Source organism: Amphiura filiformis, chromosome 13 (assembly GCF_039555335.1).
Source record: "Amphiura filiformis chromosome 13, Afil_fr2py, whole genome shotgun sequence".
Taxonomy (NCBI): Eukaryota; Metazoa; Echinodermata; class Ophiuroidea; order Amphilepidida; family Amphiuridae; genus Amphiura; species Amphiura filiformis.
This window is the reverse complement of record NC_092640.1, coordinates 38,654,136-38,666,960: the sequence shown is the minus strand read 5'-3', so window position 1 is coordinate 38,666,960 and position 12,825 is coordinate 38,654,136. Positions and strand designations below refer to the sequence as shown.

The 12,825-nt window shown below is 35.6% G+C and overlaps 1 protein-coding gene across 1 annotated transcript; it reads left to right on the top strand.

The window, feature by feature from the left end:
- The first annotated feature begins 274 nt into the window (after positions 1 to 274).
- Positions 275 to 6,810, top strand: LOC140167283 (patatin-like phospholipase domain-containing protein 4). Its single transcript, XM_072190616.1, has 5 exons — positions 275 to 478; positions 2,129 to 2,342; positions 3,274 to 3,615; positions 4,335 to 4,400; positions 5,523 to 6,810. Exons 2-5 carry the CDS (start codon positions 2,148 to 2,150, stop codon positions 5,892 to 5,894), a joined length of 975 nt encoding a protein of 324 aa, XP_072046717.1. The 5' UTR covers positions 275 to 478; positions 2,129 to 2,147; the 3' UTR covers positions 5,895 to 6,810.
- Positions 6,811 to 12,825: the final 6,015 nt, after the last annotated feature.

The following is a 12,825-nucleotide window of genomic DNA, read 5'->3' as shown; positions in this document are numbered from 1 at the left end:
AAATAAAGCCATGACCTCAATTCCCACACAGGGGGTATAGATTTCAAACGTAGTCACCCATTCTGGTAACCCCATTTGAAATTCACACTCCCTGTGTGGGAGATTAAGGTTATGTCTCCCACAGAGGGTGTATGGATTTCAACTACAATGGCGTATTGTATACGGTTGCTATTGACACAGTTTGAGGGACTTTGCCGCTGAAAGCAGGTGCTTATTCTTATATCAATAAATAATCATTGATTGATTGATACTCATTGACTTTTTGCTGCTGGTAGGTTTATCTTGGAGACCTATGCAAGCCCTGAAGGACAGTGAAGGTCTTACTCCATCATCTCGTAAAGGCAAATGCTGATGCGGAAAACAGCACCGACTCTGAAAAAGCGCATTTGTTAGAGTGCTTTGAAGTCGACAATTTGTTTTTTTTTTTTCGTCTGGAATAGTTACTATTCAGTGGAAATTGAATCGTCGGACGAGGAAGGTAGGTGACTATAAAATGGTTCTTACGATGGGTAAACAAGTCAAGTATCGATCTTGTGTTATTGCATGGATGTTTGCTAGCTGGGAGGCAAATTCTGTGTCAATTGACGATTTAAGTATCACCATACTCCTTAAACGATTTCAGATAGCCGTTTACCAGGTCTCATTTCTTGTATTTTGTTGGACGATTTTGGATATTTCGGGGGTTTTCATCTAATTTCACTTTAGGGACACTCATTAAGTTACCCATCTGAGACTATATAGTATCAACTGTATCATTACCGATTACTATAAAGTCTAGTCCGAGATATAAAATTGGATCAATTGAGCCCATATTTATTGGTCGAGCTATGAATTTTAAAATATTTGACGAGACGTAGCCGAGTCCAATATTTTAAAACTCATAGCGAGACCAATAAATATTGGGCGTAAAGCATCCAATTTTATCATTATTAATGTGTTTGATCCAATATTTTCACACTGATTCATCAAAACATAATAATAATGTTAAAAATAGTGTGAGTGCTTGAATAAAATGCTCGGGATATGTACAAGCAAACATTAATTTTTAGCCTAATTATTACAAAATATCAGAGCAGATGTATCAAGATGATCTCATTAAAATATTAGGTCATTTTACGAAATTTAATAATTGTTTCACAAGTATGCATAGGACATTTGCTGACATTTTGTGTGTAATTTCATTCCCCGATTAGGAATTTCAATAAATCAATTAAAATCGATTATATATATTTGATATTTCAGGACCAGGGCAATCAAGGACAATAGATTTTTACTATCGCCTCATGGTGGTCTTAAATAGTTGACAAAAACATCACATTAAATGAATACAGCTGTAATGGAGACTTGTTGAAGTTTAAGGTTCACTTAGTACTATAGACCATTACTAAACAAACGACGTTGACAATAAGTTCAATTATTATGCAAGTGTCATTCTAGCTGGATTCAGTGCACGGATTTAATCACGAATCCGATCCGAATCAGCAAAGATTTTTTTTATTAAATCCTTTATACACTTTCCGTTCTAGGATTCTCGTCCTAGCAAAGACAAAACGTTATACAGAAAACGTTTACGTTTTCAGGAAACATTCTAGTTCAATGTTCATTTATAGTTTAATAGGACTTTAACTATACACTACTAAGTTTCCGGGAAATCTGGTTATGTTATACTCAATGTTAAATTCAGCCTTTGAGTGACTTTCTCCAGAACTTTATGTTGGCATTTATTTCACTCGATTTTCATTATCTATAGGCCCCTATCAATATTATTAAAAAATAACACTTCGATGTTTTGCAAAAGTTCATTCCACAAATCATATACTTTGAAAACTTGCTTGATTTATTGTTTTTAATGAGTTATGTATGTTTTACAAAAGTGTTGTTGTTTCAGCCCTCTTTACAACATAACTCAAGAACCAGGACCCACAAAAGTATATCTGTGATTACACGCTCGCTACGAAATGATCAATGTAATTTTTTTTCCAAAGCTCACTACCATTCGCAAGATGCTGTGAACTACCAAATCGCAACAGTTAAAAATAGTTGCTAACCTTAAGGCAAAATAGGGATGACACCTGCTCCATTGCAGTCTAATTTGATGCATGCATGTCTCTTATATTTCTCTTGATAGTCTTATTTCGTTCGTCAATATGGGCGAGTATTTAACCCAGCCATACCATCTGTCGTTTGCTGGTAATTCGTTCATGGGCATCACCAATCTGGGATCAGCACAATGCTTAGTAGACCATGGATTGGGTGTTCTCCAGAAGGCACAGAGGATAGGAGCAACTTCGTCTAGTGCTATGATTGCTGCTGTACTGGCAACAGCTCCTAACAAACTACCTGTAAGTATTAACCCCTGGATATCTAACAGCATTTCTGATTGGTTGATAACTTGAAATGTTCATTTCAATTGCCAATTATGACTAGGCTTTAAACTATTTATTGTCAAACTTGCATTTGCAGATGATCTTATTAATAGCCTCCTTGATTGGTTCAAAATTGGACACAATATTCATTTTGGCCAATCGGCAAGTAGTTCTCATGGAGTTAACATTAGGCCCAAAAATTGTTCGATTGGCGTAACATTAAAAAAAAAAAGGATAGGTATAGGTCGGGATATTTTTTCCTAAATTTTGCATGATTTCTAATACTAAAAGACAGGCTATCGTGGTACGCGACAGTTAAAAGGTCTTTACCATGTTTACTTTTAACCATAATATATCAAATTTAAATGACTTTTTTTTCTTGTCCTCCCTCAAAATAACTAAAATTATTAAGAGTCGGCTGTATATTAAGGGTATATTGGATTAAGCCAATCAAACATCTTTTGTTTTTGCCTTTGACTGCTGGACTCGAATGAACCGGTGTTTGAAGGCCTATGATCTTGCTCTCTGACATCTGAGCTATCACGCACCTTCAATGGCCCTGAGCCCAATTGCCAAAAAGCAGGCCGAAGAACGGTATGCATGGATTGTTGGCACTATTCTGATATAAAATTGGATCAATTGAGCCCACATTTATTTTTGGACGAGACATAGTCGAATCCAATATTTTAAAACTCATAGCGAGACCATAAATATTGGGCGTAAAGTATTTATCATTATTATGTTTTGGATCCAATATTTTCACACACTTGGATTCACCAAACCGCAGAAAGAAAGCCCCAATTTTTTCTAAATTTTCAAGAAAGCCCTTTTTTCTTGAGGGTTCGACACACAGACATCAACAGCCCTTTTTAAAAAGAGTTAACTTTTTATGTTCTTCCTTCTGCAGGATTATCTTTACTTACTCTTCGAATTAATCGACGAAATTGCTACCCTTCCTCTTGGCGCCATTTCACCAGGTTTTGACCTTATACATCGTCTGCGAAGCATACTACTCAAAATTTTACCAGAAGACGCACATATTAAAGCAAGTCAAAAACTCCATCTAAAAGCCACGTTGTTGCAAGCCGTCGACAAATATCAGACTCTGGCAGTCCAAGATGTGGAGCAAGGAACGAGTTCGTGCGTGAGAACAAAAGGACCCAAGGTTTTTGAGATTGGGAATCGGTGTTGGAGTTTAGGACAAGAAGTTGAACTGGTGTCGTACGCAAGCAGAGAGGACCTAATAGAGGTAAGCTAGGCCTTCTTTTTTTTTTAAATAAATTTAATCTAGGGGAAACAAACTATCATTGGCAAGCGATACTGAATATTTAAGGTTGAACCTTCAAAGAAAGAGTCTTCCAAGGTTGAACTCTATAATATGCCTTTAGTCATTTAATTGCATTCCCAGCAAACACAAAACATTTTCGACATCATTGCCAGAAAATGTTTAAATGCCAGGTTATTTAAAGGGTATATAAAGGGTACGGTAATAAACGTTTTCGTGACATTCAACATTCAACATACTGCAAATATTCTAACATAATGTTATATAAGAAATATGAAATATGAAATAAGAAAAATGTTACTTCATGCAAAAATACTTTTCTATAACATTTTGAAAACATTAAAAAAATATTTTTGTAGCGTGTTTTTCATAATCCGACATTTAATGTTATTAAAACGTTTTTACCCAAAATATAAGCGGTAGGCCTACATACCGATACCGTATTAAGATGCAAATCATGCAAGATACATAACGTAGACTTTCCAGGACCCGCGTGACCGTGCCTGACTGCATACAGTACCGTAGTTTGCGAACATGAAATTTCCTTTTATTTTGTTTGTTTGTTTCGGTCTTTGTTTTTCTATAGGAAAAGTAGAACAGTAATTAAGATTATTTACAAATATGATTCTTCATATTTTTTTAATGACTTTTTTGTAATGACAAATTACTTTTATCTCCTTCAGGTTTTGCTGGGGTGTATTTATGTTCCGTGGTTTCCAACGTGGCAACCACCACAAGTTTCTGGCAAGGTAATAAATGTTTTCCTTTTATCATAAATGTATTTGGGGGTGCTGGTGGAGGCCTATGTATTAAAAATCCTATTTTTTAAAAGGAATTTACATAAATATGGAGATCAACGAAATAAGTATGATAAAAAGATACATTAATGCAAATGTTTTACTTATGGATTGATTGCTGTAATGCTAGCTATATACAAAATGTCTATAGTCTTGATGTTTGGTAGGCCTAGTACTGATAAATTCCGCACGGAAGCAATTCATTTCAAAATAGACAATGAAGTCACCTGCACTATCTTTGGTTATCATCATTTATGACTGGCGGCAGGACATAACATTAACATTTCGGCTATTCCAGTTGAAATCCACACACCCCTATGAAAGACACGACCTTAATCTCCCACACAAGGCGTATGAATTTCAAATGGGGTTACCTAAATCGGTGACTCCATTTCATATTGACACCCCCTGTGTGAAAGATTAAGGTCGTGTCTTCCATAGAGGGTGTGTGGATTTCAATCGCAATAGCCCATATGCTTGATACATTTGGCAATTGAAACTCTCGTGCTTATATAAATAATTTAACAACTAAATATCTAATTGAATTTTATTCACCAAGTATAAGTTTTAGCCATGACATATTTTCATGCAAGCCGCTTTGACCATTATATGACGAAACATTCAGACCAGAGTAGGACATTTGAAAGTGGAGTTGTTACTGTTACTACTCTTCAAATGTAAAAGAGTGAAAAAGAGAAAACAATTTTACTCGAAGTGCCATATACAGTAATCACTCAAATGGAGAGAAATAAAAAGGTAGAAAATGGGTGGAAAAGAGTGAAATTCGCTCTAAAAGAGTATATATATGGAGTGCATTTCACTCTCAACTGATTGAAATATCGGAGAGATCACTGCACAGGCAATCTACGTCGTATAAAAGAGTTTAAATTTTACTCTTTGACGTTTAGAAAGTAACCTGACATAGGCCTACTTGTTTGTACAGTTGTGAACTTTTTGGGTATATTTAATTGTTATTTTTATATAAATGTTGGTAATCGTTTTCAACTTCTTTTGAACTGACTTCTTCTTTTTTCAACTCACTTTCCAACTTTTGTTTCCGTTTTCATAACACAGATTTTAGGAGACTCCGCATTATCTCGACTTGAGAACTTCCACGCTGAACCGTCATTCCACTTCCCTCCTGGAAAAGTTATCAAGATCTCGCCCGATCCAAAGTGTCGAACAGCAATACGCGATAAAATAGCGTGTGGATGGGTGGACACAACCGGACAACGATTTGAGATAACCTCACTGCAGATGTTCAGGATAGGAGATGGACTTTATCCTCCACCTAAAGGACATATGGAAGCGTATTATGCCGATGGGTATGAGGATGCTACCAAGTTTTTGAAGTTTTATCATAGTTATGATGAGAATGAGAAAGGGAATGGACCTCGATCTGATAGATATGCAGCGATACACTCACCAGAAGATTTGAAATTTTGAAAACTTATCAAAATGTTAGGCAATCTTACACATATCTACTTGTGAACGTATCCATATGTCATGTATGTATATATGCATGGTGTACGAATCAGGATGTTGAAGACCACTTTTTGTTCTTGAAAGTGATATATTTATACTTATTTTATTAGCTTAATTATGACGAAGGCTGTGTTAAGCCTAAAATGGAAAAAAAGAAGACAATTTGCACTCCGTCTTTCAGTTTCTGTGAAATGATTGACAATCTGATTGATATTGATTAGCTTGAGACTACAAGCTGTATCAAAATGATTGGTACCCATCAGTTTTCATCGATAATGAATGAGCCTGACACATCAAAATTCAACATAAGATCCAAATAATTTGTAAATTAATTGCAAAAACAAGTCATAAACTATACATTCTGGATATTTCAAATGTATCCAAAAGTGTATTTGGAAGAGGTAGGCTTTTCAATAAACATCAAAATTGATGGGTACCAATCATTTTGATACACCCTGTATCACTATCATAACATGAGATAGGAAAGTGATATACGGTAGATCATAAAGTGTGGCCAAGTGAGCTTCCATACTATGTTTCCTTGTTTTCAACAAAGAAGAACGAAAGTTATACTTTAAAAAGTAATCAAATTAGAAGCGTATCTTTCTCGGGTGGGTGACTTGTCCACCGAGAGTAAGGAATGAGGAAAATGAAGGAAGAAAATGAGGATAAAGGAGGAAAGAGAAGAGAAGGGGCGAGGGAAAGGTGAAGAGTATATATATAGTATACAAAGGATAAAAGAGTCAATCAGTTTCGTTTATCACTGATATGATAATTCTAAAGGTAACGACTTTGAATAAAGAGGTGTAACGTTATGAGTGCTGTTTGATTTCAAATTAATTTGGCCAAATAAAGAAACAATTAGATACATGTACAGATATAACATTATACTCTACACAATTTGTTAATTAATATACACAATTGAAATAATTCCAATTTGAGAAATTGCATTTAAACCAAAATCATTGTTTTTCACTATTTCGGTAAGATATATATATTTTAATATCCGAATAAAATATCTCCTGAACAGACATATATGCATAATAATTAAAAACTACAGGTTTGTTTAATTTGTCGTTTTTTTAAGGTATTGATATTTTTGTTTCTGATAGCTGATTAATTACAAATTGCTTCATACAAAAACATTAATAGAACATGGTTATGATTTATGATAAGCATACTGAAGTAAGTGAGATGTACATCACGAATAAATTGAATATTCTGACTAGTAATAATTATTGTTAGATTTAATTGTGGAATAGGGTTTTACGACGGATGTTTATACAATTTGCACGTTTTTAGCTGATTCGCTGTCGGACAAGTTTGAAACTGTCGATCTTTTGTCAGGAGTAGCTCTGACTTCTTGAGGACAAAGTACACAAATAGAATGTGACATGTAGACCAACCTGCTTGTTCTCTGTTGACAAGTCTTCAGTGAGCGGCTCTTTTCAGAGCCATCAATAGGCAAGGTGTTTGCCTACATGTTTCGTTCTTAGGAGATTTGTCCTGAAGAAGTTGTCCGATGGCGAACCCGCTAAAACTTTTTAAAAGTACTATTGTTAAGAGAAAACTATGGAATATCTAGCCTGTCATGAATAGAAAGTCACCATTTTCCCCCCAAAGGCTCTAAATTCCGTCTTACATTGGTATGTAATAATAATATCAATATATACATGCTACATACAATATGGGAATTATAATTAGCGAATCATACATTTTGTCTAATGTCTATACTTCTTTTTGCAATTTATAACAAACGTACTAATAGTAAATACGAAACAAACACACTGCACACAAGTTGAAGTTGTATAAATGAAAAAATGTACAAAATAATGTGTCAAAATAATTGTAAAAGGAATTATTATTGCTATATATAACTGTAAATCGTGTGACACGGGGACTGGCATCACGCATTTACTTTCAAATGTCCAAGCATTTCTATAACATTTTGCATATAAAGTGCATGGTTAACAATTACAAATGATAAAAATTTCACGTTTGTATCTGTTTACGAGCATGACATGTAATGGTAGCAGCATATATGCCAATCTGGGATGCTACTACACTTAGCTTTGAGATAACATTATAATAATTGTATTTCGTTTATGTATTTAAACTTTGGTTTCATTATCTATAACGGGCAAATATACCTATGTCACAAAACGCAAAGACACTTGACCTTAAAACAACAGCCCTTTTAATAGGTTCTTGATATGTCTAAGATTTTTTCATAAATAATATGCATAGGTGCTTCGACATGTCGGAAATGAGTTCATCAGTTAGCAAGATTTATTCATGCGTCTTCTTACTTCTTCAAAAATTCTAATACGGTCTGATATTCGAATTTTGTCGCAGAATTCAAAAAGCAATTTCTTACTTAAAAAAGCGTTGGTCGACCCCCTGTAATTTGAACCGGTGTAACATTTTTCCTGGGTTACCCCAGTAGTGAAGCATTCTCAACAGCTGGTGCAAACTATTCTTTCTTTGACTACGATGTAATTTGTACATGACAAACAATTTGAGATCAGTGTGTTTAAATCGGCGCATTTGTCAGTTGTTGACCCATGCATCCACGTAGGATCTTAAATTTGGCCTTCGACAGTTTTGCTTATAACTTAAGAACGGTACGTCGCAGGTTGGTCAAACTGTATAATTCTGAACCCTTACGATGAGAGGATAAACGTTAATGGACCCTTCCTCACCTATGGCCAAATGGATTTTTGAATTCTGCGAATAAATCTGAATAATCTTGTCCAAATTTTGAACAAAACACGTGAGTAAATCCGTGCCAGCTGATGGACTTAATATGCAAGGTATTCAAATAATAATTGCTATTCTGTATAGTTAAAATTTTTACCTTGAGGCAAAAAAGTGGCGAAATATTTTTGAATAAATTAATGTTACTATAATTTCAAGAACCTGAAAACCTGCATGAGCTGAAGATCGTTATTTGATTTTCTTATAGCCTAACCCTTACCCAGCAAACACAAAACGTTTTACGGCATCATTCGCAAAAGGTTATAAAAGGTTGTCAGAAAACGTTTAAATGTCGGGTTATATAAAGGGTATATTAAGGGTATAAAACGTTTTCATAACATTTAAAAACATTTTTGATAATCTACTGCCCAGCAAACACAAAATGTTTTACAGAAAACGTTTAAATGTCGGGTTATATAAAGGGTATAAAACGTTTTAATAACATTCAAAAACGTTTTTGAAAACTTGATACAAAACATTCTTAACAAAATGTTATTTTGGGGTTGAAAAAATATTTTGCGAAAAATGTTTGCCCAAAATATTTGCAATACGTTTTAAAAACGTTTTCATGACCTTTATATAACCCGACATTTAAATGTTATTAAAACGTTTTAAAAAAGACATTTTAAGAACATTTCTGTGTTTGCTGGGTGCAAATTTTTTAACATAACGTTATTTAAATGTTGACAAAATATTTGGCAAAAAATGTTTGCAAAAATAGTTTATAACAACAATTTGAAAAACATTTTAAAAATAGTGTTGTTGTGTGTTTTCATACAAAACGTTTTAAAACGTTTTCATGACCTTTATATAACCCGACATTTTAATGTTATTAAAACGTTTTTCCCCAACCCCAAAACCAAAATATAACTTATTTAAAACGTTTTTAAAACGTTTTTGTGTTTGCTATGAAAGACCTTAAAATTTTTTAGGTCTTTTGGGAAACTTCATGTATATCTTCATAACGAAAGGTCAACATTTTCATATGAAGGTCGGCTATTCATGTCAGCTACATATTATACTTTAAGTACATATCATTAGATTTATAAAGTTTATTAAGGACAGCTAAATGTCAAGAATGTCAATCTTTAATAATTTGAAATAAAATTTGTATTTTAATTTGCAATAAATCAAAATTATTTGATATCAGAAGGACATTCCTCGTATTCAGAATGCAGTTTGGTGTGTCTGATGTGTTCTCAGGTCCCACAAAAAGATCGCCAAAAGGTGGGTCACCGAGCTCTTAACTGCGTCGTACTTGATTCAAATTTAACAATGCACGACACTTTTTGCTTCAAGACAGAAAGAAATAATCCATAATCTAACGTAATACAAAATCTACAGAATCAGGCGACCACTCTCAAATTAGGGTTATAGGATTAAGTTGTGCCCAACACGCGAAGTATCGAGAAGGCTCCTCCATTTTTTAGCCCGTTTTGTAGCAGAGTGTAGTCAGTTCTTAAACTTCTTATTGGCTCAGTCCGCGTCGGTGGTCTGGGCTCTTGGTGAACTCATTTTGATTCTGCTAACAGAAATGTGGTATAAAGATAAAACAGGTATAAAGATAAAAACCGGGATAAAAAAAACAAACCCGCATATGATTTAAACATGTCAAATGGCTCTAGATGAATTTTGCAAGTATGCATGTTACTACTTTTGTACGATCGTATGCCAAGTATTGTACACACAAAAAAAAAGAAAAAAAGCGCAGTGATTTATAGTGCGCTATGCACAGGCACAACGCTTATACATTAATTCACAAGCCTCAGCACACTTTACAGGTTGTCGCTGACCACTACGGCCCACATCATTCCACAAATCATTTAACAACAACTCAGGGACTTTACAGCTTCAAGAGCGCACAACCTAGACATTCCACAAATAACCTTCACAGGCAGGATCAGCTCCCCGAGTTTCGTACGGGTTACAAACGAAACAAGTAGCAGTAAGTTTCTTGTCCAGGGGAATTTCAAGCTAACTCAATTTTTTCCACGAGGGCGAAGGGCCTACTAGGCACCGCCAGGGTTCGGACCCGCAACCTCTCGCACCATATAGTCGAACCCCTCGATTGAGCTAACGTGACTGCTTAGAGTAGAGTGAAACTTGCCTACAAAAGAGTGAAACTTGGTTTTTCGATCAAAAAGCATTTTCTCCCAAACATGCCAAACAAAAACTTGGCTTCTCAAATCGATAAACTTAGTTTTTCGATTAGAGAAACCAGGTTTTTCGAATTTCAAAACTACAGTTTTGAAAAACATTAGTCTACATTATGTTGTTACCGTTTTTTCTTTGGGTATTGTCTTCATTAAACAAAACAAATATTTCTCCAGCACTACCTGAATACAATTGAAGGCAATCTTGCCACACCACTTTATTTTACATTTGAATATTGAGCCTGTCAATCGCAGTTCTGAGTCGCCTCGGACAATCGGGACTACTCGATATTCAAATTTGTGTAGATTTGGATGGAGTCGATTAATTGGAAAACAAGTCTTTTACTTTCCTCGAAAGGTTTTCCCTTGACATTAAATTGTGTCGAAAGATACAGTGCATAAATATTATTTCCACCATAAAACCCAGTTGTCTTTCTGACTCACTGTTGAACATACAGAAAACATTGAAAAAGGGAAAGCAATGTGGGCAAAATGGGAGATCGCACAAAATTGCTGTTACAAATAGCAGAAGAAGAGTGGTGCTAGATTCTGATATAGATCACAGAAAGTTATGCTAAATTTGGCTAAATCAGAGAGTGGTAAATCAATGAATACTAGTAATGTGCTAATCATGCTAATTTCTGCCAAGGCCCAATTTGTACTGAATTATGGCATCATGGCCATATAATCTGCTAAATAATCGAAAAATGGTTGAAAATTGGTACCATTACTTCCTCAATGACAAGTGGCTAGGAAGTGCCCTTACCTTATGGGTGTTGACGTTTCTCTACCACGGCGCTCACAGGTATATAGTCACGCTGCGTCACATCAAGGATGGGAACTCTCCACTCTTCAGACTTGTCAAAGTATGGATCAAAGCTCCAGTCCGTAGACGGTGGTCCCTTGCAGAGGCTTATTGCATCAGAAACCACGCTAACCTGATCGCGAGTCGACTTGCATAGACCAATTATAGAAGTTAGATGACTTCTGTGGGAATCAGAGTCTAGTAAAAAGCATGCGTAACGATAATCATTTCTACCAAAGGCCCTCTGTTGCATGTTGTAGTTGTACTTGCTGGGGATTGGTTCAGCGCTAGATTCCATGTGGTTGTTGTTCTTGCCTTGGTCATGTTGGTCGTCTCCGTCGTTGCTATAATTACTATCGGCTCCACTCTGACGATACTCATCATTGCCATCCTCCTTCCCACCTCTATCATTTTTTTCTTGGGGTTTCATGTGATTTTCACGTCCATCTCCATTATCGTCATCATGCTCATTTCCCGCATCTTCGTTGGTATCCTGTTGCTCCATCATACTTTGATCAGCCTTAGCCAGTGGTTTGGTCGGTCCATTAATACCCGTCAAAGAATTGTCAAGAGCCTTTACTTCAGTGTTTGGATGACGTTGATTTGTAGCGAAAGTCTCCTCTTCTTTTGTAATGTTGATATTGCTTCCAATGACTTCGGTTTCTTGATGGGGGTCTTGGTTCTGACTTCTCTCTTGTAGAGCCACGGCCTCTGCCTTGATATCATCGGTTTGATTCCATCCCTTGCGTGCCACTCGTTTTTCTCTTGATGGCATCTGGTGTAGTTGCTCATACTTTTTAGAAGCCGGGGATGTCTTTCTGTCTACCTTAAGACCATCTTCGTCGTCAGAAGACTTTCCAGAATAGTTTGCTTTTCTTTTGTGTATTTCGCTTAATTTCTTTTTGCTTTCGTTGTCATCATCCCTTCTAGATAGATCTACATCAATTCTTTCTTTTTCTCCTTTTCCTTCTATGCGTCCTCCTATTTCTTGTATTCCTTTTCTTTGGTCATCTTCGAATTCGATCTTGATAGCTTCGATTTCCTTTCCAACTTTACAGTCTTGGAAGGCCATCTCAGAATCGCCATCTTCTGAACATTGTGCAATCTGTGATGGATATAACCTGTTGTCCTCTTTCAGCTCTTTCAGAAGAGTGTCGACATCATCTGTATAGTGCAA

Coding starts and splice junctions, on each gene's coding strand:
- LOC140167283 (XM_072190616.1), top strand. CDS start 2,148: ATGGGCGAGTATTTAACCCAGCCATACCATCTGTCGTTTGCTGGTAAT. Junction 3,616..4,334: donor GCAGAGAGGACCTAATAGAG/GTAAGCTAGGCC, acceptor TATCTCCTTCAG/GTTTTGCTGGGGTGTATTTA. Junction 4,401..5,522: donor CACCACAAGTTTCTGGCAAG/GTAATAAATGTT, acceptor TTCATAACACAG/ATTTTAGGAGACTCCGCATT.